Source organism: Suncus etruscus, chromosome 11 (assembly GCF_024139225.1).
Source record: "Suncus etruscus isolate mSunEtr1 chromosome 11, mSunEtr1.pri.cur, whole genome shotgun sequence".
Classification (NCBI taxonomy): Eukaryota; Metazoa; Chordata; class Mammalia; order Eulipotyphla; family Soricidae; genus Suncus; species Suncus etruscus.
Window position 1 is genome coordinate 105017684 of NC_064858.1, and position 27066 is coordinate 105044749.

At 50.7% G+C, this 27066-nt stretch overlaps 1 protein-coding gene across 5 annotated transcripts in view; it reads left to right on the forward strand.

Moving 5' to 3' along the window:
* The window catches only part of IQSEC3 (IQ motif and Sec7 domain ArfGEF 3), a 115783-nt gene extending 89240 nt beyond the window's left edge, over positions 1-26543 (forward strand). The window contains exons 6-14 of one of the 5 annotated variants that reach the window (XM_049783196.1): positions 10078-10200; positions 10598-10764; positions 11348-11487; positions 12551-12676; positions 14842-14941; positions 15119-15280; positions 19964-20056; positions 22363-22412; positions 25835-26543. In XM_049783196.1, the coding sequence (XP_049639153.1) occupies positions 10078-10200; positions 10598-10764; positions 11348-11487; positions 12551-12676; positions 14842-14941; positions 15119-15280; positions 19964-20056; positions 22363-22412; positions 25835-26275 (1402 nt within the window). In that variant the 3' untranslated portion in view covers positions 26276-26543. Of the gene's footprint in view, positions 1-10077; positions 10201-10597; positions 10765-11347; positions 11488-12550; positions 12677-14841; positions 14942-15118; positions 15281-19963; positions 20057-22362; positions 22413-22498; positions 22576-25834 lie in introns of those variants that run through there. The other 4 variants (XM_049783197.1, XM_049783198.1, XM_049783199.1 and 1 more) reach the window with 4 other exon arrangements.
* The last annotated feature ends 523 nt before the right edge of the window (positions 26544-27066 follow it).

The window sequence follows — 27066 nt, forward strand, 5'->3', positions numbered from 1 at the left end:
AAGCCAGACATCAGGGAAATCTTCCCAGATCTGAGTCCTTTTTCCTTCCTTCCACCAGAGGAAACGCACACAATGGCAGTCACCGTGTGCCATTTGGCCTGAGCCTGGATGGCTTCATTGGGATTCTGAGAGGTTCCCCTGCCTCCGCCTGATGACATTCAGCAAGTCACATCCATTTTGTACAAAGCTGTTTGCCGAAGAAAAGGACATAAATCACCCATTTCCTTGGAGACTAGACAGCCCAAACCACAACACTCTCTGAGCAGCAGCCAGAAGGGGAAGGAAGAGGCTGGAAGCTGCTCTGCGAGAGGTGGGGAGGGAAGAATTTGTTTGGGGGTTTTCTCTTAGACCTGGATGGGGAGCAGAGAGGAAAAGAAAAGAGGTTTCATGGAATCTGCCTCAGCTGCTGACTTGTGTCTGAGAACAGGCCCTTGGTCTCTTGGAAGCTGATCTCAATTTCTTTTTGTGTCCTATTTCCGTAGAAGGCTCATTCCGAGAGGAAATGGCACTTAGCAAGGGTTTACCCATAACGGTTTTGCGCTCCAAGGCCCATGTCTATTTGTGTTTAACTGGGAAGGATTGTTTTACTTTGGTTTTATTTGGGGAGGTTTTTTTTTAGGAAGCAACCAGCCACAACTTCTTCATTTGTTCAATGGTAATAATAGTACCTACCTCCTAGGAATTTAATTTTTATGACGCATGCAAAGTGTTTAACTCAGTACTCGATGCTTAGTAAGTTTTTTTTTCAAATTGTTAGCTATTTCTGCTTTGGCCTTTTTGACCATGAGATATTAAGTAACCCCTCTCCAGCTCCTCTCCCAAAGCCTAAAACACAGAGCAATCTAAGACAGCCTCAGATCTCGTTTGAGATCATTTTGCTCCCCAGATAAGCCCTAAGTGGGGGCAGGGAGGACCTTATTCATGTGTTTTGCTTTGTTTTGTTTTGTTTTGTTTTGTTTTGTTTTGTTTTGGGGCACATCTAAAAGTTCTCAAGGCTTCCTCCTGGCCTTGAACTCAGGAATTACTCTTGGAGATGCTTGGGAGGCCATATGGGTTTATGGGATACCGGAGATCATACCTGGGTTGGATATGTGCAAAGAAAATATATTATCAGGGGCCAGAGTGATAGCACAGTGGTAGGACATTTGCCTTGCACTTCGCTGACCCTGGAAGAACCTGATTTCGATCCCCAGTGTCCCATATGACCTCCCAAGCCAGGAGAGATTTTTGAGTGCACAGCCAGGAGTAACCCCTGAGCATCACCAGGTGTGGTCCCAAAACCAAAATAAATGAATAAATAAAAAGAAAGGGGAGGCTGGAGAGTTAGCATAGAGGTAAGGCATTTGCCTTGGTGGTTTGAATCCCGGCATCCCATATGGTCCCCCGAGCCTGCCAGGAGCGATTTCTGATCATAGAGCCAGTAGTAACCCCTGAGCACTTCCCAGGTGTGACCCAGAAACAAAAACAAACAAACAAAAAAGAAAGAAAATATATTATCGCTCCAGCCCTGAAGAGCTCATTTGTAGAGGCATGTGGGAAAGGGCTGAGAAGAGAAGGATAGTGAGAGAAGCTAAATAGACTTTGGGGGCTAGACGCTTCTCCAGTTCTGTTTGCACATGGCTAGGAAATCTAGCTCTGCTCTATTTTCTTCCTGAATATTCGCTTCAGCAAGTTTGAAGGCCAGTGAATGGAAGAATGTTCTAGGCAAACTGGCCTGGTGTGTCTGCCAGTGATATTTGCCCAGGGGAGAAACAAAGCCAGGGAAGGTGTTGAGGAAAGGCACGGGTGGGATGGAAATGCCCAAAGGTCTCCTGGCTCTTCCTTTTTTCACAATGTCCATCACACTCTTCATTAGATTCCAAGACATATTAGAGTTTGATGTTTTTTGTCAGGTTTCATTATTTCATTTCCATGGAAATGTGTTGGCCGGAGTGTAACAGATTTGTTCTTCTTAGGGGACATTTAGAAATGAAGACAGATTGCCTGTCAAACTCAACAGGATGGAAGGCTCTGGCCTTTCGTGGCGAGAAAGAAATTATACAAGAACATCCTGCCCTAACCCTATAACGGTCCCCTTGTTCCTGGGACCCAGGCCAACCCTGTGGGCTAGAGGAGGGAAAGAACATGGGGCAGGGACTGTTGATTTCACAGTTACTGCCACCATTTTGAGAACCTTGGGTTCCATTCCTCAGAAGTTGCAAGATGAGAGTTTATTTTTGATTTTTTGTTTTGTTTTGCTTTTCAGTATTTTGTTTTAGTTTGGGGCCATACCTGCTTGGTGCCTGAAGCTCAGGGATCACTCCTAGCAGTGCTCAGGGGACCAAATATGATACCAGGGATTAAAGTTGGCTTGGCCAAGTGCAAGGCAAACTCCTTACCCACTGTACTGTCTCTCTGGCCCAGGTTTCCATTCTCAAAGTGATGTTTTTAGCTGATTCTTACCTTTCCAGTATGTCCCTTACACGGTGGCTAAAATTCTCTTGGATAATTGAGAGTTAATGAGGATTTAAGACCTACTTTCTATAGGTGGAGATTTGGGACCAAATTTATGGGACAAAGAAGTCAGAGTTGAGATTCCTTGGGCTTGGTCATATTCCTATTAACTTAGGTGGTTTTTTGGTTTTGTTTTTCAGGGAGGAGTGGGGGGGCACACCCAGTAACACTCAGGGGTTATTCCTGACTGCACTCGGAAGTTACTCCTGGCAGGCACAGAGGGATCATATGGGATGGTGGGGATAAAATCCCGGTCAGCTACGTGCAAGGCAAAAGGACTACCTACTATCCTATCACTCAGCCCCACGAAAGTAGGTTTTTACACCAAAATGAACAGACCACTGCTTCTTCCTTTGCTCTGTGGGTCGTGTCCTCCTTCAGTTCCCCTTGATCTGGGTGTGGCTTCCCTGGAACACCCTCTAAAGTGGGGTTTTCAAGAGGGACATGCCGTAAATTCCACTCTCCTGGAGTTTTGGCGTAGGGCTGAAATGCACGCACAGGCTTCAAGAAGAAGTGATGACAGCACATGCCTGTTAAGCTTCATGAGGTGTCCGCACACACTCTTCCAAGACCCACACATGCACAGTCTCGCTCCAGCTGCTATGCGCGGAGAGGCTGCTAATCTGTGAGTTGAGGTAGCGGGCCCACAGCCACGAAGGCTAAGGCCAGGCAGGATGATACCTAGCCTAAACCTTGACCCTTCCATCTGCTGCTGGATGTCACAAGTATGGGTCTAGGCCCAGCTGTGAAAGATGGCCATTAAGGTCCATGAAGAGGAGTTAGTGCAGCCCAGGTAGAAACAGAAGTCTAAGACTAAGGAGAGAGCAGAGAAGTTAGGGTACATGTTTTGTATGTGCCCAATTCAGATTCGGTTCCTAACACTTCATGATCTCCCAAGCATTGCTAGGTTTGAACCTGGAGGCCCCCCAGTACCTCAGGACCTCAGCAATACTGTGTCTTTGGGCCCTCTTGAACAACTGCTCCGGCTGGATGAGTATCTCATAGCTTCTCTGAACATTCCTCTAGGGGGCATCCCCCAAAAGAAATAACCTGAGATCTAGAAAGAAGAAATAAATGGAAACCAGCAATGGCAGAAGAGGGAGTAGAATCTGGCGTTCTTCCTCCCCAGAGCCTGCTCTGATCCCTTCATCACAGGAGGCAGAGCTGAGAAACGGACCCAAAAGTCTCAAGAGATTTGAGTGTGGCTCTGTTGCCTTTGTCTCTTAAAGCACTAGTGGGGAGATGTTGGATGATGTGATTTCAGGCGCAGTTACTGGCATCAGAGGAAGGGTGTTCTTATAAGCTATCCTCCAGGGAACTTCAGCTCCACAGGCTCGCCTGGCTGTCAGTTCTGATTTGGTCTCCAGCTACAAGACGATAAGATGGGTCAATGCAATGAGTACATACTTCGCACGCAGGAAGCCGGAAGTTTGATCCCAACACTGCATGGTTCCTGAATACCACTGGAGTGACTCCTAATAACAAAGCCAGGAGTCGCCCTTGCGCACAGCTGGATGTGACCCCCAAACCAAGACCAAACAGTTGTCATTTCCTAAATTCTCTTCTATCCCAGGAACTTTGTTCCCTTTCTTCTTCTTTGTTTTTGTTGTTAGGCTACACCCAGCAATGCTCAGGAGTTACTCTTGTCTCTGCACTTAGGAATCATTCCTTGCAGTACTTAGGGGACCATATAGAATGCTAGGGTTCTGATCAAATGACTGATTGATCGAATCATCAGTCACATGCAAGTCAAGCACCCATACTCTGTAGTGTCTCTGAACCCCAACTGTGGTTTTTGTTAAAATCTCCTGGTTACCCCATTCAATCAATAATATAGGGTTTAGTTCCATTCTATTAATTGGGCCAGTGAGGCTAAGAGACTTCATTGGAACAGATAAATGAAGGAAACAAGGTTCAGTGGCAAAAATGTTGAACACGAGGGGCCACCTCCTCCTATTCTTGCATGGACCCAACAGTGTTTTTTGGATCAGTGCCCACCCCCCACCACCACCCCCCCAAAAAAAAAACCCAGCCACATCAGCAGCCCTTGGGAACTGATTAGCTATATCACTTCTCACACTCCACCCCAAATTCATGGATCAGAAATTTAGGGTTGGAAATGGGGGCACCATAGGAGTCAGGTTGTCAGCCGGCCAGAACTGTCAATTATCAGAACCCCACCCCCAGCTTGGCAAAAAGAGGCTTCACCTCAAACTTCTCATTTGTTGGCATGGTTTCAACTTAAGTTCTCTTGGCTTCTGAGTCTTCAAGCTGTGGCTGGGGTCACCTCTTCCGAGGCCCCCTCACACGAGGTCCCTGTATTATCCCAGGACCACTGGCCAGTCTTTCCAGCTTCCCTCTGCTGGCTTTCCTCAGCCACATTGCACCTTTCCAGAAAGCTTTGACCTTCGTCGAACCTGTTCTGCGTTCCGACTAACAAAAATAACTCTCTGACGGATGGGGATATTTTTAATGGAATTGTGTGAGCCAAGAATGACGGAAATAAAACCAGGGTTTCCGCATCCCTGGCAGTTGGCAGTTTTCAGCGTCCCTCCTGGTGCTGAGACCAGGGCAGAAGTCCACGTCAGCCTGGTCTCTGCAGGCTCTGGGCTTCTTCTAGGGCCAATTAAAACTCCCTGCCGCTCTCATTATGTGTTTTCAGCTCCCACCCACTTCCTTTGTCTGCCAGACACAGTCTTGCTCTCATTAAAAAAAAAAAAAAGAAAAGAAAAGGGCGAAGTTGCGATGACGAAATTCATTTTGATCTCAGTCATGCCCCAGGCTTCATTTCCCCGTGACACTTGGCGGTTCCATGCACAGAGCAGTGTCAACAAGCTTTTTCTTTTTTTATGTAAGATGGTACCTGTTTCTACAGATGCTGGCACATCTGTAAGGCTGCTTCCCTGGGCCCTGGGTAAGGGACTTGCCCCAGCCCTTGCAGAGACCAAAGGAAAGAGCTCAGAGCCCTGAGTCCAAGCAGCCCTGCCTTCCACCCCGCCAGCTAAATGTTTATCTCCAGAGGCAGGCTCAGACATGCTCGGCTGGAGGTGGCCTAATCAGCACCAGTTTGTCGTTTCTCAGCTCTCACTTGCTTGCTTGAGGCTGAAGGCAGTTGGGAGGCATGTGAGTCACACACTGGAATCCTGGGGCCATTTCCCTGGCAGTTCTGTGCAGGGCCGTGGGTCAGTTCCAGACGGTCTTGGCCAAACAGGACGGGCAGCCCTCCTGGGCCCACAGGCAGACCTGCCAAAGGCCGGGCTCCTTCTCCAGCTGACAACAAGCCCAAGTTTTTGTGCATTTACTTGGCTGGCCTCTGTCGAACTCACTCATTCACTTCGTGGCCCAACAGTTCTTGACCTCCCAGAGTAGCAAGGCTGCTGTGATGAAAAGGCCAGCGTTAGTGTTTTGGTAGACAGAAGGCAGGTTCCAGGTCCAGAGGAAGGGAAACAACTGGACAGACGGAGTGCTTATCAGAGACTTGTGAGGTTAAGGTTGGGTGGGAGGGAAAAAGGAGAGTGCATGCAAAATAGAGGTGGGGATATGGGATGAGGATGTGGGGGTCTTGAGAGAAGACCTTCAAGAGGGGCCTGAAAGTGGAAGGGCAGAAGAGGCTATGGGGTTGGTTTTGGTTTTGGCTTTGGCTGAATAATTGAGTATTCTCAGAGAGGCAAAAATAAAAGCAGAGTAGTGGGACTGGAGAAATAGTAGAGCGGTAGGGTGTTTGCCTTGCACACAGCCGATCTAGGACAGATGGTGGTTCAAATCCTGGCACCCCATATGGTCCCCCAGCCTGCCAGGAGCGATTTCTGAGTGCAGAGTCAGGAGTAAACTCTAAGTGCTGCCGGGTGTGACCCGAAAACAAAACCAAACCAAAAAAACGCAGAGTAGTAAACAACAGGACCAAATGAATATCCTGGAAGAATTGTTCTAGATGATCTAGAGGCAGAGAGGTAATTAGAAGAGGCATCTTGGCTACTGTAAGACAGTGGTAACAAGAACTGTGACCTTAAACCTCGACTGTGACCATGGGAAGAGAGAGGGGTGCTGGAAAGCTAGAAAGGTCAGCAGGAAGGGCCTGGGGAAAGAGAAAAGATGAGGGGACCAGTGCCATACTGACAGACACCCTCCTGCTCTAATAAGAATTCAGACACTTTTTTTTTTTTTTTTTTTTTTTTTTTGGTTTTTGGGCCATACCCGGTGGTGCTCAGAGGTTACTCCTGGCTGTCTGCTCAGAAATAGCTCCTGGCAGGCACAGGGGACCATATGGGACACCGGGATTCGAACCAACCACCTTTGGTCCTTGCAAGGCAAACGCCGCTGTGCTATCTCTCCGGGCCCAATTCAGACACTCTTGAGGTATGAACAAGAATATGCTTCCAGCCCCAGCTGTAATTTGTAAGTCCTACCCAACAAATGGATTTTATGTTTTTGTTTTGGTTGTTTTGGAGTCACACCTGGCAGTAATCAGGGCTTACTCCTGGTTCTGTGCTCAGGAATCCTCTCTGGTGATGTTCAGGAGACCAGATGGGATAGATGGCAGAGTGTCCTGTGTGCAAGGCAATGACCCTACCTGTTGCTGTACTGTATCTCCAAGACACTGTTCATATGCTTTTAACTGGGGGAGCAGGGGAGGGCGATGCTGGTTTAGTAGGGTCATTTCATCAGAAGCTGGCCTCAAACTGGACAGCATCAAATATTGACTCAGAACAAATGAAATCACACTTAAAAGAGAGACGATCTGACCTCCCTGCAAGAGATGCTTTCACCAATACACCTCTGCCAAACAGCAATCTCTGAGCCGGGCTGGGACAATGTCCTCCTGACCTGGCAGCCTGTGTAATGCTGGGCTCACATTTTGGATGCATCTCTTTGGGTTGGGTCTTCTCTTCTCTTTGTGCTCAGCTTAACCCCGGGTTTTCAACTGTTCGTGTGGAATGGAGCCTGAAGCTACTCCCGGGGCTACGAGGTCAAATGGGCAGACAGCTCAATGTATGGGCTCCGGAGTTGTGGTGCTACTTGGGCCCAATAGGGCTGGAGCCCAAGTGGAACACCCCAGTGGTATTTGGGGAATGCCACACCATGATGCTCTGAAGTTCATGTGGTACTGGGGAGGGACTCAAGGCCTCTCACTGTAAAGGCATGTGACTTGATCACTGGCAAGCCCCCATAGCCCCTGGTTTTAAATTTTCTTTTGGGGCTCACATCTGGAATTGCTCTGAAGTTACTCTAAGTGAAGTGCTCCCAGCAGTGCTGGGGGATGTTCCAGCCCAGTGAGCTATCGCCCAACTCCTGTTTTTCTCTTGTTTAACAATAATCTAGAACAGGCCAGAGCAATAGCACAGTAGGTAAGATACTTGCTTGACTTCCACACAGCCAACCTGGGTTCAATCCCAGGCATCCCACATGGTGCTTAGAGCACTGCCAGGACAGATTCTTTTTGGTTTTTTTTGTTGTTTGTTTTTGGTTTTGAACCACACCCAGTGACGCTCAGGGGTTAGTCCTGGCTCTGCACTCAAAAATTGTTCCTGGCTTGGGGGATCATATGAGACACCGGGGGATTGAACCATGGTCAATCGTCCTAGCTCGGGCAAGGCAGATAGATACCTTACCACTTGCACCACCAATCCGGCCCCTCCAGGAAAGATTCTTGAGCGCAGAGCTAGAAGTAACACCTGAGCATTGCCAACAACAGCAACAACAAAGAATCACTTGGAGGATCTTTGAAATGCAGATGCCCAGGTCTCCCCTAGAATACTGTGTTCTGTAGACTGGGAGTGGAGCCCAGGGGTTTACATGTCAACAAGCCTCCTAGAAGTCTTATATTTATTTCGGGGCCATACCCAGCAGTGCTCTGGGCCAACTCCTGACTCAGTATCTGAGGGCCTTTCCCATCAGTACTTGGAGGATCAGATTGTGCAGGGCCTTGAACCTGCAACTTCTGTGTGGGTCCTTTGAGCCATCTTGCTGGCATCCTCAGAACACAGGAAGGTTGGATATTGACTTTCTCCCAAAGCCAGGAGAGCCATCCCCATCGCAGTCCTTCCCGCTCCTCCCTGCTCCCACCACCATGTGGCCCTCAATTGATACCTTCTCCCATCTTCCTAGATGGGAAGGGCTTTCCACATGACTGTCTGTGTTCCATTCCATAGGCCCCAGATCTCCAGCTTTCTGCTCATTGCTGGAGCTTTTAGCCACAGCCCCAAGCGACTGAGCTGGCTACGTGTTTCGTGGTGAAGGGCTGGAAACTAGGCCATCGTGCTCGGCTGAGCAGAGCCCCGGCCCAGTTGCAGCTCTCCCTGCACAACCCCACTCTGTCCAGGCCTGCAGACACGCACACATTATTATCATGACTCTGGGAAAGCCACCCCCTTAAGGGAACAGGGTACAGGACGCCAAAGTTCAGGATCCTGCAGAAAAAGATCAGGGCCAGGTTGGAGAAGAGGTGGCACGAAAGGGGCATGTCATGGATAACAGCTGCTCCCGATTCCAGGGCATCTGGGGGGCAGTTGGGGTCTTCTTTGTGACAGATGATGCCAGAACTCACTGTCTTTCTTTTGACCATATGAAAGTAAGAGGGGTCCCCTAGGGTGAGGGGTGAGTTGGCTATGCAGGTTCCTCATCAGGTTATGGGATTTTCTTCTCTTTCTCCCCTTTCTGCTTCTCTATTATTTTTATTAATTTATTTTGGGCTTTGGGGCTCTACCTGGCTGTGTGTGCACAGGGGTTACTCCTGGCTCTGCATTGAGGGATCACGCCTGGAAGGTTTGGGGGCCAGATGGGATGCTTGAGATTGAACTCAAGCTGTCTTCAAGGCAAGTGTCCTCTGTCTTGCATAGGCTCCTCTGCCTCTCTTTGCCTCCTTTCACCTTGTTTCCATTTCCCCTGTACTCCATTCTGCTTTTAGTAGATCGGTCTTCTTCCCTGTCCCTCTTTGCTCTCTCTCTCTCTCTCTCTGTCTCTCTCTCTCTCTGTCTCTCTCTCTCTCTCTCTCTCTCTCTCTCTCTCTCATGCTCTCTGTCTCCCTGTTCTTCTCTGTTTTTTTCTCTTTCTCTCTTTTCTGTCTCTGTGTGTGTCGCCAATTCTTGCACGGGGCCTTGCCTCATGACTCTCTGATTCACCTGCTTTGGCACTGCAGGACAACTCATGCTTCATCTAAATCCTGAACGGGCTGAGCTGGGCATATTCTCTGGGGGCTTCATGAGGTCGCCCTACGCTGGAGAGATGCTCAGATCTGTAGCAAAGTCCAAATGGCTACCAGCATCCAGTTTTCATCCTAGGTGCCCAGACAGGGAGGTGGCCACCAAGTTCCCCATGGGCAGAAGTTGGGTCACCTCTGCCTGCAGACCCACCAGTCACTCCCTCAACAGTGCGGTCTGGTGAGGCTGAAGTCTGACAGACTACTAAATGGGGTCCCCTGGGCCTGAAGACCCATACTGTCTCCTGGTTATTCCTAGAAACCATCTCTCTCTCCCATCAGTGGGATATTCCTGCCTGCAGGGGCTCTGCCTGCTCCTCAGGACAGTGGGAAGTTTGGGAGTGGGGCACCCACCTTTCCTCACAACCTTTCCTTTCCCCTGCCCTCAGCTGCGTGGTGGATGAGATGGACTTCTCCAGCATGGAGCTGGATGAGGCCCTGCGCAAGTTCCAGGCTCACATCCGCGTGCAGGGGGAGGCCCAGAAGGTGGAACGACTCATCGAGGCCTTCAGGTGGCACCCCTTCCCCAGCTCTGCTCCCCTCCCCACTGCTCCAAACACTTGGCATGTGGGGGTGGGGCTGGGGGCAAAGGCAGAGCTGATCCAGGGAACAGGAGAGGCTGGAGGGCCCTGTAGAGGCTGGGCCAGAGAGGAGGCGGGCTGCCTAAAGAGGAGGAAGGAGAGGAGGGCAGAAGTTGGGGACCTCTCCCAGCTGGAGCAGTAGCTGCACATGGCCACAGAGCATCCATGGGGCATCCTGGTCAATATGGGCAGATATCCAAAGGCTCTGCTGGGGATTTCCATAAGCCTAAATTCTTCAGAGAATTGGGATACTCCCCACCACAGTCCCTGCTGCTGGGAAGGGGTGAGGAGGGAGCCCAGCTTCCTGCTCTGTGTCCCCCCCCCACAGTCAGCGCTACTGCATGTGCAACCCCGAGGTGGTGCAACAGTTCCACAACCCTGACACCATCTTCATCCTCGCCTTCGCCATCATCCTCCTCAACACCGACATGTACAGCCCCAACATTAAGCCTGACCGGAAGATGATGCTGGAGGACTTCATCCGGAACCTGAGAGGTGAGTAGATGGGGGCGAGGGGAGTTCTCCTTGCACCCACTTCCACTCCACATTTATTCCTTGATGGTGAGCCTGACTATAGGCGTTTGCTCCAGGTAGCCAAGAACACTGGACACAGATTTCTGGTCATGGTAAAGCTATTGTATGTCAGGCATCTGGGACTTCGGCCTTATGTCAAGGGTCCTTGAGTAACAACATCCCAGGACACCCTTTACCTTCTAAGGGTTGTATGTCTTAGTGAGCAGAATCAATCAAGCAAAGCACAGAACATAGATCTCTGTGAACAATGGTACTGAGTAGGAAGACAGGCTATATTTGAATAGGAAAAATAGGTTCTGAAACAGGAAGTTGTCATAGGTCGCAGTGATAGAATTCTGGTGATGGAAATGAGGCTGAGTTGTGTGTTGGGTCCCTGACTGAGGAAAGATATGCTTAGCTGAATGAGTGTAGACAGCCAGCTCTTGAAGGAATAGGGTAGAACAGAGGTCATCCTTTAGGATCATCTGCTTGGCAGTGGGGGTTTCCACTCCTTGAACTTTGGGGTCCTGATACCTGCCACTCTCCTGCCCTCCCTCAACTTTAGGTGTGGATGATGGTGCTGACATTCCCAGGGAGCTGGTGGTGGGCATCTATGAAAGGATACAGCAGAAGGAACTCAAGTCCAATGAGGACCATGTGACCTACGTCACCAAAGTGGAGAAGTCCATAGTGGGCATGAAGACAGTAAGTGGCCCTGTAAAACCTCACTCAACACAAGATCACTTCCTCTTTCATGACTGTGAGGCACCCCTTCCCCACATCCAATCTCCTTCATTCCTTCATTTCCTCCTTATCTCTCAAAATGACCAGTTAGTGAGTCACCTGTGCACAATGGAGTACATCCTCATTCCCTTTGCCTGATTCCTCCTTGCCTCTTGCCTCTAGTCATTTCATTGCAGCAGGAGAGTAGAATAAGATGACCAGAGGGACTGAACAGTTAACTCGGGTTGACCAGATGGCCACACAGTAAGGTTTAGAATTTCTTCATCTCTTTCTTCAGACATTCCCAGGTGGTACTACTAGACAAAAACAGGAAATGAGCTAAAGTAGGCCAGGACTGTGACATCTCAAAGTATGGGGTGAGGGTTTCTGTATTGCAACCTGGGCCACAGAAAATGGCTATGTTGCAGTGAATTTTAAGGTGGCCTTCTTCCTAGAATCTATTGATGCAACAACTAGGAAGGATATAGTGCATTCTGACGTCATATCCAGCTCCTCTTCTCTAAATTGCTGCCTCAGGAAGCATTTTGAGGATTTGTCCAAAGCTCTCCCCTTAGTTAATGAAAGGATGGTCCTCTTCTCCATCCCTTATTTATTGCTGAGACCTCAGCCTTCGTCAGTGTTGCACATGCTACTGGAATAGATTGCTTGTCATGCTGGGCATATTTAAAGTGTCCTGCAATGCCTCTCCCTGGCACATTCACCAAAGTTTGGGATGCCAGGGGGGTTTCATGAAGGTTTTTTCTTAACAGAGAAAGACTTGATAGCAACAAGGTTTGCATAACCTGAAAACTCTCCTTGATGTTCCTTTCCCCACCTCTGTCTTTTCATTCATTCTAGTGGTATGAACCCCTTTCCTCTCAACTCGGTTCTCCTGAAGGAGAAAGTGGCCTTGAGGGTTGAGGGGAGAGGTTTCAGGACAAGTTCAGGCCATGCAACAGAGCTAGCGCCACATCAGATGGGGGTGCTGTGGTGGACCCCGGGTAGGAACGGTTCTCTGGCTGAGTATGGCGTGCCTCTGCCCCAGGTGCTGTCAGCCCCCCATCGCCGCCTGGTGTGCTGCAGCCGGCTCTTCGAGGTGACAGATGTGAACAAGCTGCAGAAGCAGGCTGCCCATCAGAGGGAGGTGTTTCTCTTCAACGACCTGCTGGTGGTGAGCAACCGGGGCCCTCTGAGGTTCAGTCACGCTGATCTCTCATTAGTGGCAGATTTGGCCTTCCCTAGCTCTCCCAGCAGGGCTGGGTGGTGACTCAGGCAGGTTTCCCAGAGAATTGGCTGAGGTAACATAGTCCTGCTGGACGTGAGCATGAGCTCAACTCATCTGCCTCTTTCCTCTGTGGCCAGATATTTGGAACAGGAATGTGGTTCATATCCCTCAGACTGAGAGGAATAGTTTGGCTGAGTGGGGATATACATTGTTCCTGGGTCTGGAGGAGGCTGGTGTGTGTGTGTGTGTGTGTGTGTGTGTGTGTGTGTGTGTGTGTGTGTGTGTTCAAATAGTGGGTAGTCATTTGTTCTATGAAATAGGCATCATTATTACCAATATTGAATGAGTGTCCACTGTGCCATGCACTGTTCCGTGAGCTGGGCAAGGGTTCTTTCCTCAGACTCTCCCACCCTGATCGAACTGGGCCTATTCCTGACTCTATGCTTAGGGACCACTCCTGGCCGTGTATAGGCAACCTTATAGGTGCCAGAGATTGAGCAGAATGCAAGGCAAACACCTGAACCCCTCTCCTATCTCTTTGGCCCCTTCTCTTATCACTGAATCCCATTGACCTGAGCTCTAAGGAAGATTCATATTAAATAATCCTTATCATAAAGCACAGCTCCTTTAGAGCAGGGGGGACCTTTCCAGGGTGCAGACTAGATTATATGTGTACCTTGCCACAGATCTTGCCTTCCCATGTTTGCCCAAGCAGGTCCAGACTCCTATGGGCCAGATTTGTTGTCTCTCAGGTCTTTGGTTTCCTCTCGCTCCTACTAGCTACTTCCTCTGGCCTTTGCTCAGCTGTCTTCATCTCCATTCCTGTCCCCGTGCAAGCTTCAACATCCTGCCCACCTAGCAATCTAGCCTGCCAATCCCTGCCTCTTCCTCACCTCCTCTCATCTCCTTCAGAACCCTGCAAAGTGCGCAACACTTGATTTAACCTTGTCTTCACTTTGCATTTTTGCTGCTTGTACTTTATTGATCAGCTGATTTGCACCGTGAGGGTGTCCCCCCTCCCGTGGCCTAAACATGCTGCGGAGAGAGTTCTCTTTGGCTTACGGCTTGTGTTCTGTCTCCCCAGAGTCCAGCCTCATCGGAAGTGCTGAGGACATATTCGTGGACTAAGCAGTTGGCTGAGGTTGCATGTTAGTAGGGGAGAGAGATAGAAAAATAATTAAGAAAGTAAATCAATAAGATACTATCAAACAGGGAAATGAGCAGTAAAGACAATAAAAAAGGGTAATATGGGACTGGAAAAGTAGTACCGGGGTTAAAGGATTTGCCTTGTATGCAGCTGAATTGGGTTCAATCCCGGGCACCACAGGGTCCCCTGAACACTACCAATAGTTGTCCTTGAACACAGACCCTGGTGTGACCCCAGGCCCTCCCCACAAAGAAAAATAAGTGTGATTGGTAGAGTGGTAAGGTGAAGAATTTGGTTGGTTTCCTTTCGTTCCTTTTATTTTTTAGATAGGATGGTCAGGGAAGGACTATCATCTAAGGAGTTTGAGTTAAGGGAAAAGGCTGCAGGAAAAGTTGGAGAAGGAATGATTGCGTGCACGGGGGGGTCGCTGGGGGACCTGAGTCTTTCCTGATCTTGCTACAGAGAGGTGGAGAACAGACAGTGCAGTTTGAGCACAAACCCGGAGTCAGGAAGGGCCAGCTCAGGTGGGGATTTGAAACCAAAACAGGAGTGTGGCTTGTCTTCCAAGGGCATTAGGAAAAGCCCCCGTGGGGCCAGAGAGATAGCACAGAAGTAGGGCTTTTGCCTTGCACGCAGCCAACCCAGGACCAGTGGTGGTTCAATTCCCAGCATCCTATATGTTCTCCTGAGCCTACCAGGAGCAATTTCTGAGTGCAGAGCCAGGAGTAATGCCTGAGCAATGCAGGGTGTGACCCCCCCCCCAATAAAAAAAAGAAAGATTCCCCAGAAGAGACAATTGATATCGACATGTGACTGTGTGTCTGACTGTGTCTGGGTGAAGACACGTGTGTGTAGGCGTGCATTTGTGTGCATTAACTTGTATGTTCCCAGCTATCCCTGCTGTTTCAAATGCACACACACTCTTGATACTGGCTGTGCCTGTCTCCCTTCCTCTCTTGCCCAGATCCTCAAACTCTGCCCCAAGAAGAAGAGCTCCTCAACTTACACTTTCTGCAAGTCAGTTGGCCTGTTGGGCATGCAGTTCCATCTATTTGAGAACGAATGTACGTCTCGGCTGCCCCAAGATGTGGCAGAGGGCGGTGGTTGGGCGATGGCGGGAGGCTGCGAGCAGTAGGGAGTGGGGAGGGATCGTTCCCCCACCACCTAAGTTCTCTTCAGGCTGGTGGCAACCTCTTTGGCTGCTGCTCACGGCCCCTGGGGGCCTGGGCTCTGGCTTCCAGATTATTCTCACGGCATCACCCTGGTGACCCCGCTGTTGGGCTCCGAGAGGAAGCAGGTGTTGCATTTCTGTGCCCTGGGCTCGGATGAGATGCAGAAATTTGTGGAGGACCTGAAGGAATCCATCGCGGAGGTGACCGAATTGGATCAGATTCGGATAGAATGTAAGGACATGTGCTCTTGGCTCTCCAACATGGAGGTTGTTGGGTGGGTCCCTGGACTCTGGAGAGAGTATGGGGTAAACCAAGGACATCTGCCCCTCCTGAGCCCTCCCAGTCACAACCCACTGCACCCTCTCAGCCCATGGGCTGCTCTGCTCTCCACATCCTTTTGCAATTAAAGTGAGGGTCATAGAGCCGTAGACATGTGAGCAAAGCTGGCTAGCCCATGGATTCTGTGTGGCATCTGGGACAGAAATCTTTGCTGTATCCAATCAGGATGACCAAATGAGCCCCCCTAGACAAGCATGCAATCCAAAAGGTCTGAGTCTCAGGAACTTTCTCTCCATCCCAGTCCAAACTACCTTGCACAGACTTTTCCTGTGGACCCAGCTAGTCTGCTCCAATTCATTGTTTATTTCCATAATTTCTTTGATCCCAAATAGTCACCTCCCTCCCACCTGGTTTCTTTTATACACACCAATCTTTATTTTTTTTTTTTTTGAAGAGTTCAGCCTGGTTTTCTGACCAGTCTTCATCTTGGAGTTGCTCTTCTGCCTATCTAAGGAATGCATGCCTCCAACTCAGGCCTTTCAGGAAATATGTGGACCTCTTCACATGCCTTTAGTTTCAGAATAAAAGCAGGGAGGGGCCTGTACAATAGGTACAGTAAATAAGGCACTTGCCTTGCACTTGTCTATCCAGGTTATGATCCCTCCAGGAGGTGTAATTACAGAGCCAAGAATAACCCCTGAGCACTGCCAAATGTGGCCCCAGAGATAGCACAGCAGTGTTTGCCTTGCAAGCAGCCAATCCAAGACCTAAGATGGTTGGTTCAAATCCCGGCATCCCGTGCCTACCAGGAGCTATTTCTGACCAGATAGCCGGTGTGGCCCAAAAACAAAAACAAAACAAAACAAAACAAAAACAGACAGGGGTGTGGGGGAAACAGAGAGGTAGTCAAATGAATCAAGTGTTTGATTTTTGCATGCTGCTGATCCCAGCTGGACCCATGACACCACCTCAGGACCCTCAAGCACTACCAGGGGTCACTCCTAAGTACAAAGCCAGGAATAGCCACTGGAGACAGCTTGGTGTAGCTCCATCCCCAGCCCCAAAAACAGAATGGTGAGGGGTCGCAAAGAGGCTCTGTGGCAAGCTTTAACCAAATAAGCACTCTAGTGCTTGCAGATAGCCTTCTGGGAGGGGGGGGGGGAAAGAAGGCTGAGTTCTGAAACTCGAACTGAAATTCAAAGTCAAGATCAGTCCTGCCTCACAGTCACTTAGCTGAAAGGTATTTGTGAATAAATAAAAAATCAGTAGGCCAAAGAAAATGCCCAGTATAGTAGGGTAGTATTCTTTAAAAAAAAATTTAGAGGGGCTAGAGAGGTAGCACAGCAGTCAGACATTAGCCTTGCATGCAGCTGACCTAGGACAGACCACGGTTCAATCCCATAGCATCCCATATGGTTCCCTGAGCCAGGAGCAATTTCTGAGCTCATAGCCAGGTGTAACCCTGAGTGGCGGTGGCGCTGGAGGTAAGGTGCCTGCCTTACCTGCGCTAGCCTAGGAGACGGACCGCGGTTCGATCCCCCGGTGTCCCATATGGTCCCCCAAGCCAGGAGCGACTTCTGAGCGCATAGCCAGGAGTAACCCCTGAGCGTTACCGGGTGTGGCCCAAAAACCAAAAAAAAAAAAAAAAACCAAAAAAAAAAAAACCCTGAGTGTCACCAGGTGTGGCTCAAAAACAAAAAAACGAAAAAATAAATTAGAAATTCCTTCTCCCCATAATGCTTCAGGGAACTCAGGGGTCATCCCAGCATGGTTAATATGGATGTGAAAGTCTAACAGTTTAGTACTCTGGGTTCACCAAGTCATCCCAGGTGTGCAAGAAATCAAACTCAGGTCTTGAACATGCTCAGCGTGTGCTCAACCCCTTGAGCTATATCCCCGGACTCAGAGTGGTGCTTTCGCATCACAATTTTTGGGGTGACTCCCCAGGTCTGGCCGCTAGCTTTTTTCATGCAGTGTGGTCTGTAGAAGCTTTTAGAAGGTTTAGAAGCTTCTTTAGAAGCAGGGTTTACTCTGAAGTTGGACTCAGGGTTCTTGTGCTCTGCACACTCAGCATGCGAAGAGGATAATTTCCTACAAAAACAAACTCACTCAGGTTCAAACACAGACAGGACTGTTAACAGATTGAGTCTGGAGAACTCAGGTGACAATGGAAAGGCTGGACAGAAATGTAGTTGTTGACCCCCTTTCTGAACCCTGCGAGGAAACTTGAGCTCAGAGACGCAAGGAACACTCTTTGCAAAGGTTTCATGGGCTGCTCAGAGCTGCTGCCTCCTGGGTTGTTGATCTTGAATATTCTCAAGGACACAGCCCGAAGTTCACTTCTCTCATTTTCAAAATGTCACAGCTGGCTCCGCACAGCCCTGAGGAGCTATCGAGCACTTCTGGCAGCAGTGCTGTTAGATGAGGTACCTTTTCCCCTCCTCAGCCCTGGGAGCAGCATATGAGATCCTTTCCCAAAGTATACAGGAGTCGATAGCAGTAGACTGCTATGTCAAGAGATACCTGGCCTTGCCCGCTGTCTGAGGGTCGAGGGTTGAGGGAGCCTTGGGCTCCCCATTTTCCAATGGGGAGGAAGGAAGGGAGAGAAAGGAATCGTGCAGGGAGGCAGGGAGGAACAGCAGGCGGGGAAAAAAGAAAATGAAAAACAACTATCATTTATCAAACACTTATTTCCACACCCAGCTCTGGGCTGATGGCTGAACTGACTGCATGATTGAATTCTTGCAACAACTTGGCAAAGAGGTGACTCGTGGTAGCCTCATTTTACAAATAAGGAAATTGAGATCTGCAGAGCTCAAGGAAACCGTCCAAGTTCCTGCAGGCAGTGGCAAAACTAGATTTGCACCTTGGTTCCTTGGATTCCTGGCTTGTAATTACTGGGCTAATTTCTCCAAAGCCCAGAAGAGTAAGTGTCAGCTGAGTAATCATCAGTATTGATGGATGACACGGTGCGGGCCAGCAGAACAAATTGTTCTGGTTTGGGGCTTTTGCAGTCTAGTGTTCTTGTATTCTTGACAACTGGAGAGGCAAAAAGGGGGGCCCAGGAGAGTCACTTTAATAAAGGCAACCTGAGAGGAGAAGTCGAAGGAGTGACAGATAGTGACGGTCAAAGCCGCTGATTTTGAGCAGGGCACTGCAGAGCATGAGGAAGAATAGGAAGAAGTTGAACAGAGCCCGGCTCAGGTTCCTCAGGAGTGCAGACCCTCCTGGGGGCAGCATTGCAAACCCTGCAGTAGCACAGCCCGAAGACCCCTTCCTGTGAGTAGGCTAGGGATCACCCACCACTGCCACGGCCAACTGTGCCGTGTGATTCTCACCTATTGCCACAAAACCTCCTGTAGACTCAGCCTCAGCACAAGCCAGGTTTTGTTCTAACTGCTTGAATGTTTGTCCTCTTGGCATCTTTTATTTTTTATTTTCGTGGTGGTGGGGTCACACCCTGAGGTGCTCAGGGGTTACTCCCAGCTCTGCATTCAGGAATCACTCCTGGCTGTTCTCGGGGATTTTTATGGGATGCCAGGTATTGAACCTGGGTTGGTTGTTTGCGAGGTAAGTGCACTATCTGCTGTACTATTGCTCCTGTTCCTCATCCTCTTTAAAAATTGTGTGTGTGTGAGAGAGAGAGGAAGAGAGAGAAGAGAAAGGGAAAGCGAGAAGAGAGAGATGAGAGGAAGAGAGAGAAGAAAGAGATGAGAGAGGAAGAGAGAAGAGAGAGGAAGAAAGAGATGAGAGAGGAAGAGAGAAGAGAGAGAGGAAAGAGGAAGAGAGAGAAGAGAGGAAGAAAGAGATGAGAGAGAGGAAGAGAGAGGAGAGAGGAAAAGAGGAAGAGAGAGAAGAGAGGAAGAAAGAGATGAGAGAGAGGAAGAGAAGAGAGAGGAAGAGAGAGGAGAGAGGAAAAGAGGAAGAGAAAGAAGAGAGGAAGAAAGATAAGAGAGAGGAGAGAGTGAGAGAAAGAGAGAGAAGACAGATTTAGGCCACCCCTGGCTGTGCTCAGAAATTACTCTTAGCTGCCTCTATATTCAGGAATTACTCTCAGAAGGCTCAATGACCGTCATATGTCATTGAGGGATCAGACCTAGGTCGGCTGGACACAAGGCAAGTACCTTATCTGACATACTATTGTACTATCGCTCCAGCCCTTGCCATCTTTATTTTGGTGGGGTAGGCCATACCTGTGGTGCTCAGAGCTTAATATTGGCTCCTCTACTCTTCTAGGGGTCAGAGAGATAGTACTGCTTGCCTTGCATATACCGACCTATTTTTGATTCCAGGAATACTATGGGGTCTCTGGGATCCTGCCTAGGGAAATTCCTGGGTGCAGAGCTAGGAGTAACCCTTGAGTTTCACCCAATGTTTTTATTGGCACCCCCATAAAAACAATGACTCTTTGAAGTCATCCCTGCTGTCTCCTTAAGTTACAGGGAGTTTAAATAACTTGCCACACAGAAGTCAAGTAGCAAACCTTAGAGGTATTCAGCTGGCCTTGAAAAGGCCTGCCAGACTCCAAATATCATGTTCTGTGGCACATGTTAGAGCTCCCCTCTATCACTCACTTTCTCTCCTCACTTCTCTCCTTGCTGTGTGGCTGAGGATGTCTCTTTGCTCATTCCCTAGGGGAGCTGGAGAAGCAGCAAGGAGCAAAGACACTCTCCTTCAAGTCTGGGGGACCCCCAGGAGACCCACAATCTAAGCAGGGATCGCCAACAGGTGAGTTGGACCTCCTAGGATAGGGTTGGCCCAGATGACTGAGAGGGGTGCTGGGCTGAGTGGCCTGGGGCGTTGGTGAAAGCTAGAGTGTCCCATTCCATGGCCATTCTTTTGTGCTTCATTCCCTGGAGGGAGGGAAAGACAAATATGGCAGGCACCAAGCCCAGGCTCCAGTCAACAGTCCTGGTTCCCAGGGGCTATGCAAAGGTGCAATAAAGGCATAGCATATAAGGACTAAGGTTGTGTCTCGGGTTGACACAGGGTAAAAAGGAAGGACAGCCAAGAGGGTCAAAAGTCTTAATTGGTCCCAGCACTTAAATAGCCCCCAAACTCCTAATCCCAGTCTCACAGTCCAGATCAACCATCAGACTCAAGTTGTTGAATGGTTCTCTCACTTGAACCTTTCTCTCCAGACTTTAGCAAGTCAGTTCCAGACCTGTTGTGGCTCTGCTTCCCTCCTCCTACCTCTCTGCTTCTTGACCCCTGCCCATCCCATTGCTTGGTCACCAACTACTGGGGCACTGGAAATATGACCTTCACTTCACCTGCCTCCCATAGAAAATTAGACAGAATTGGGGACATAGTTCAGAAGGTTGGAGAACAAGCCCGAGGTAACAGATTCCATCTCAGCACCACGTGACCCCTCGAGCACAGCTGGGTCGAAGCAGCATCCTTTTGCCAAACCCACATACTGAGCCATTCAGCCCAGTTGGCTGAGTATTGCCGAAGTTGAGTCTCATTCCAGACCTCTTGAACATTGCTTGAGAGACCCCTTATCCCCCCAAATTAGGAGAGGTAGTATGGAATCCCATCTCATGCCCACAAAGCCCACCGAGCTAAGGTGTGGAGATAGAATTGCAGGTAGGGTGCATGCTTCGCATGAGGCCAACCCAGACTCAATCCCCAGCATCCTCTGCGAACCCCAAGCACAGCCAGCAGAGATTCCTGAGTGCAGCCAAATGTGATTATGAAAGCACTACGAGCACAGAGCCAGAACACTACACAGGTGTGCCACCCCAAACCCCAGAAAAAGCCCTAAAATAAAATTGTCCCCTCATCCGTTCGATCATGTATTCTCCCTCTAACAAATAATTTCTGCATGTCAGGACCCCCTGTTATGCACTTGAAAGGAGTGTCTAGAAAGCCATTGACTTGAGCTGGGAAACTCCAGAGGGTTTCATATTGTCAACGGATGCCAGGGCTGGGACAATCTGCAGCCCGGAGCTGCTCACACCCACTCAGAGATGCAAGTCACTTTCCGAGCCAGGCTTAGGGCTCCTGTGAGCCGTGCTTTACCAGAGCTGCTCCCTGATGTTGCCTTCGGCATCCAGCTATGACCTGTCATGCTGCATTCACGAGTCTCAACCCTGCTGATTTTCAGCCGACCGACCCCTTCAATCCTCTTGGGTCACTGTACCTGGCTCGCTGCATGTTTGCACAGCTGCTCAGACGTCTGAGCCAAATCTCAGCTGTGACTCATTCCCTGACACCCGCCCACTCACTGTTTCCTGGCCTGCTTTTCAGAGCAGCAACTCCCTCCCGGTCAGGCCTGGCCTTGTCCATCAAGCGCCTCGCCAGCAATGGTCTAGGCTGCAAAGAGCAGAGGGAGGAACCTATCTTGGAGTACTCTGGGGATTGGGGGAGATCTGGCCTACTGGGGTGGAAGTGGGGAGCTGGGATGACTAAGTTAGGGCAGGGGAGCCATCTTCTGTCCCTGGGGTTCCACAGCATCCCTCAGACTGTGGCTGGCCAGCAAGAAGGCCCTTGTTGCGATTACAGAGTCATTATCAGCTGAGGCATGCAGGACCCTGTGGAAAATGCTGTATGGAGAGCTCAGCTCATTGACTCCTCCCCAGTCAGCTAAGGGTGTAAGGGTGGGAGCCAAACAGAATCATGAATCCTGTCTTCAAGAGCCAAGGACTGAAGGAGGAAGATTAAGGTGATATCCATAAACAGAAGAGCTGGGAAGTAGTTCTCCCTCATAATCAGCTTTCACAGTCCTTAACAGGAAGACTCCAACTCAGGTAGAGTAGACTCAGTAATGCCCAGGCCAGAAAGAATATCTAGTCTGTGGAGGCCCAGAGGTGGAGCGTCTTGCCAAGGCCACATAGTTACTAAGGGGTAGCACCATGTTCTTCAGCCACCGTCTCCAGGTGGCCTCTTAGTCGGGAATGGCACAGGACCCGGAGACCTAGTACCCACACCGGAGAGGACGGGGCTGGGGACATAGCTTGAGCTGGAAGGGTGAGTGGGGATGGTCTCAGACAGAACCTGGAGAACGAGCCCTGTGCCCTTTGCATTCAAAGCCAAAAGGGAAGCAGCGCTGGGGGAGAAGCCTTCGGAGAGCACGGTGGAGGTAAGTGGAGGCCTGGCTGCCCAGGTGAGTAACTCTGTGCCCCCTCTGGTCCTCCTTCTCACCGTCTCTGTTGTTTCTCTTCTCAGGTATTAATCAATGCCTCCCCAGCCCGACTCACCATTTTACCAATTTCAAGAGATACAATTAAAAGTTACTGCTAGCATGGGTAATGCCACTCTTCCAGCGCCTAACTGAGCCCCAGCACTTTCCACCCTTCTTCCCTGCCCTTCTTGCCCCAGCGCATTGCCCTCCAAGGCCCAGCCCCCAAGCCCACAGCGGAGATACGAAACCACAACACCCCCCCTTCCAGGACCATCCCAACCCACGCCAGTAGGAAACTACTCATGGATTCCTTAATATTTTCTAGGTCAGAGAACCCAACTAGTCCCTGCCCCGAGGCCTCCTGTTGGCCAGAGTGGTCCATTCTGGCAAGCCCCTGAGGGATCACTTCCGGGGCAGGCCCTGCCTCACTTGATGCCCCTTGGGGAAACTGGCAAGTTGAACAAGAAGAGAAGCAGGAGGGTGCAGGATCACCCGAGAATAATAGCTGGTTGGTCTGGAAAGTTCCACAGGGGAAGGACATATGCAGAACCCTGGGGACTTCAGGAGAGCTGGTCTCCCTCTAGACAGTTGACATAGGAAGGAAGTAGATGTCTGTCTCCAAACCGCATAGGCACTGTGAAGTAGGAGCCAGCAGCCCTCACACTGTCACCTCGGGGTCACATAGTTGCCTCTGAAAGATATCGCTGGTCTTCTCCGACAGAGGTTGCCTCAGAACCCTCAACCCCACCTCCGGGAACCAGTGGTGGCTCCTTTCCCTCCCCATACTCTGAGCAGGCGAGCACACACTTAAGAAGTCTGAGGGAGCAGTCATTCCCACCTGCCTAAGTTCTGGGCAGCCCCGGACAGCCCTGGGGAGCACATTTCTTCTCTCTTTCCCCATGGCCCCCACCCTCCACACACCTGTGTCCGGAGGTGGCACCTTTACACGGAGGAAGCTTCCTGCCCCAGCAGCTGAGCAGCCCCCAGGGTGGGTATTCAATCCTCTGCCCCACCTCCCCGCATCTTCCCGTGGCTGCCCATTCTCCAGCCTTGCAGATAAACACGCAGTGTTCGCCCTGCCCTGCTTAGCCTGCCTGCCCAGGGAGGACCCGCAATCCAGTCTCCTGTCTCCCCAATCCGAGGACCAGTGACTATCTGCAAGGCTGCTACTCTCTGCTAGCCCCCAAGGCCCTTGGCTAGGCCCTGACTAGGCCCTGACTAGGCCTTGACTAGGCCTTGACTAGGCCCCAGGCTCACACCTTGCCCTCTCAGCTAGATCCCAGCTCTCTCTCTCTCTCTTGATCTCTGCCTTCTCTGCATCATTGCCCGACCAAGAGCCTCTGGCCGGTGCTCCTCCATCTTCTCCGAGCTGTTGTGATTGGCTACTCATCTTCCATCCTCTCTCACTCTCCCTTTTTCTTTCTCTCTCTCTCGCCATCTCTCTCTTGCTCTCTCTTGCACTCTGTCTCTCATGCTCTCTCTCCACCGTTTTCATCAGTAGGGAATGAGAAGTGGGTCAGAATGAAAGGCTATTTTGCTGTCACTTCCTGCTTTTCATTGCCTGTCCATAAAAGACCAAGAATCCAGGCTGGTGTGGGGGGAAAACGAAGGCACAGACAGAAGAGGGGAAAGAGAAAAGAGGGATGAGGAGAAGGATGAGGAGAGGCGTAGGAGCTGCAGGCCAAACTGGGTCAGTCAGTGTGCAAAGTTGGTGTGACAGGGAAAGCCAGCATTTTGCTGGGCAGGAGTCTAACCTCCATGGCTCAAGGCCCATTTCTCCCCAAGATAACAGACTGCAGGAAGGCTGGGAAAGGATCCAGGCTCCCTTCCTTTACTCTGCAGTGTTATACAAAGGCCTTCTGGAGGCTCTCAGGGCACCCCAAAAGGAAAGCAAGCAGGCACCCAGCTATACTTTCTTCTTGCCCTATGCCCTGGCGGGCCAGTGAGGGAGCCAAGATTGCCTTCATAGCCTTGAGATCTCAAACCTAGAAATTGCTTTGGACACTGGAGGTTTGAGAAGGTCACCTGGGAAGCTGAGTACGTCCTGCTTCTTACTTATTGGCCATTGGCAATTACTCTTATTACACCATTGGCAGAGAGGTGTGGGGAGGGGGAGACAGCAGCCCCCATGGGAGCATCAAGGGCTCAAGCAGTGTGCCTGAGATTAAACCTTTTGCCAGCCTATAGGGCTGATATCTCCTGCTGAAGGCTCTGAGATCTTTGGGGCTGGGGCCTGCTGACAGAGGGACAGAGGTCTGGGAGTAAGGTCCCGCTCCTGCAGTCTGTATTTCCCACTCTGCTCTGAGCAACCCATCCTGGGTGTCATGTCCTGGGAAGTAGACACCATCCTTAGAGGACAGGGGCTCTCAGACACCTTTTCAACCCCCAAAGGACCCAGGTATTTGAAGAAGACAGTGGTGTCACATCTCCTAGCTGGGAGCCAGGAGATAGGTAGGGTGAGAATGAAACCTCTCTTCTCAAATCTTCCAGTTAACATTTCTCAACCCAGTTGCCAAAGGCCTCCCTGAGGAACCCCAGGATATTTTCAGGCACCACTAGGGTAAATCATATGAATGAGGGTGCCATGGCATGAGACTAGGAGGCCAACAAGTATGAGGGGGTGGGTGAGCACAGGAAGGAAACAAGGCTAGAAGGGGCCCAGGGTGGGGAAAATGGTTGAGAAACACTGAACAAGCCCCCCTTTCTTTGCTTCCCCTGTTTACGTAAGGAGGCCAGGCTCCTGCCCATGACCTCCTTGGGATAAGGCAGGACTCCCCTCCTCTTGCTACACTCATTTCTGGGTAGGTCTCCTGCTTGGGGACAAATTGAAGCAGGAATTGAGTAAGAGAGGAAGTTGGGTCATGGTCTCTGGAAGAGTGCGGGAGGGGACAGAGCACCCACTCGGGGGTCCCTGGGGCATTCTGGGGTTCGGCACCTTAGACATTACATGGAGATGAAGCTTGAAAGATATGCTTACAGATCAGATCCTGTTCTCATGTCTGATCTTTCTTAATCTGCAACATCCATGGGGGACCCCTTATCCCTGGGGTGGGTGAGGCCATCAGGCCATTACAGTTAGTTTTCAAGCTAGCAATGGGGAGCTGAGCCTTGACCCAGCAGCCCTCCAGTGGGCCCAGGATTCAGCCTGCAGAGCCAAGTGGAACCTAGAGGGGCCCGAGGTCTGCAGAGAGCAAAGGTTGCTCTCTTCTTGGCAGCCAAATTTCCTCCTCTGGGTGGAAAGCTGTGCAGAGGGTCTGGGTGAGTGAGACAGGAGAGGGGGTGCAGGGGTGTGAGGGGGACAGGGGATCAGGGTAGTCCATCCCTGCCGCTGGGAATTAGTCTTGTAACATGGCATGCTTCTCTGGCTGTTTCTAAACTAGGTGTCAATTCACAACAGGCTTCAAACGGCCCAGCACAACCCCGGGCTGGGGGCCGACCAGGGTGCCCCGAAGCCGAAGTCGCTGCCAGACCTGCAGCCTAGCCCCTTGAGAGAGCAGCCCCCGCCACCTCGGCTGCCACCACCCACACCCCCAGGGACCCTGGTGCAGTGCCAGCAAATCGTGAAGGTCATTGTCTTGGACAAGCCCTGCTTGGCCCGCATGGAGCCCCTGCTGAGCCAGGCCCTGTCCTGCTACGCCTCTTCGTCCTCCGACTCCTGCGGCTCCACCTCCCTGGGGGGCCAGGGCTCCCCAGTCAAGGTCATCCACCAGCCACCATTGCCCCCACCGCCCCCTCCCTACAACCACCCTCACCAGTTCTGCCCACCCGGCTCCCTGCTGCACCGCCGCCGCTACTCCAGCGGTTCTAGGAGCCTGGTGTAGACTGTACCCTGCCACGCTGCTATCTTGGGGGGCCCCGTTGGTCTCTCCTCTGCTCCCCACACCCACTCCTGGGCCACATGTCACCCCCGTTTTGGAAAGAGAACCCTAAGCCCTGATGCCTGGGTCTGACTCTCCCCCCGACAAAGCTTTCCTTGCTGCCTTGAGCTCCCTCTCCCCAGATCCTTGGGGATGTGGGGTCCTAGACAGACAGAGAAAGCCCAGCTCTGGTCACTTGACCTCGGATCAAAGGTGTTCTGACTCGCTGGGGATAAGGAGGTTGGTCAAGAGGAGGGTGTAGGCTGTCTCTGCCACCCCTGCTTTCTCCCCCAAACCCAGCAGTCTCAGAGGACAATCTCAAGGGTGCTTCCTTGACTACATCCTTCCTTTCCCCACCCGGCGTCTCCTGCTTTCTCAAGAGTTGGGGTCCCGACAGCCCAGGGCTGCCCAGACCCCAGGAAAGCAGTTGAGAAAAGGTGGTACGTGAGATCATGAGATCTCAGAACTGCAAAACTCACCTTTTATCCAGAGGTTCTTGTTTCTCACCCCCCACCGAAGAAAAGAACACACCCCACCCACCAGGAGGCCCCAGGGAGATGAGTCACAGGGCAGCTGCACGTGCTTTGCATGCTGGAGGCCCAGATTCAATCTCCAGCAACACATGACTCCCCAGCGGAATGACCCATTTTCCAAACCTCCCCAATGATGAGAAAAGAAACTGGCCCCAAACCCGACTTTGACCAAGTAGAGGATACCCAGCCAACACCAAGTATGCAGAGAACCGGCCGCATTTC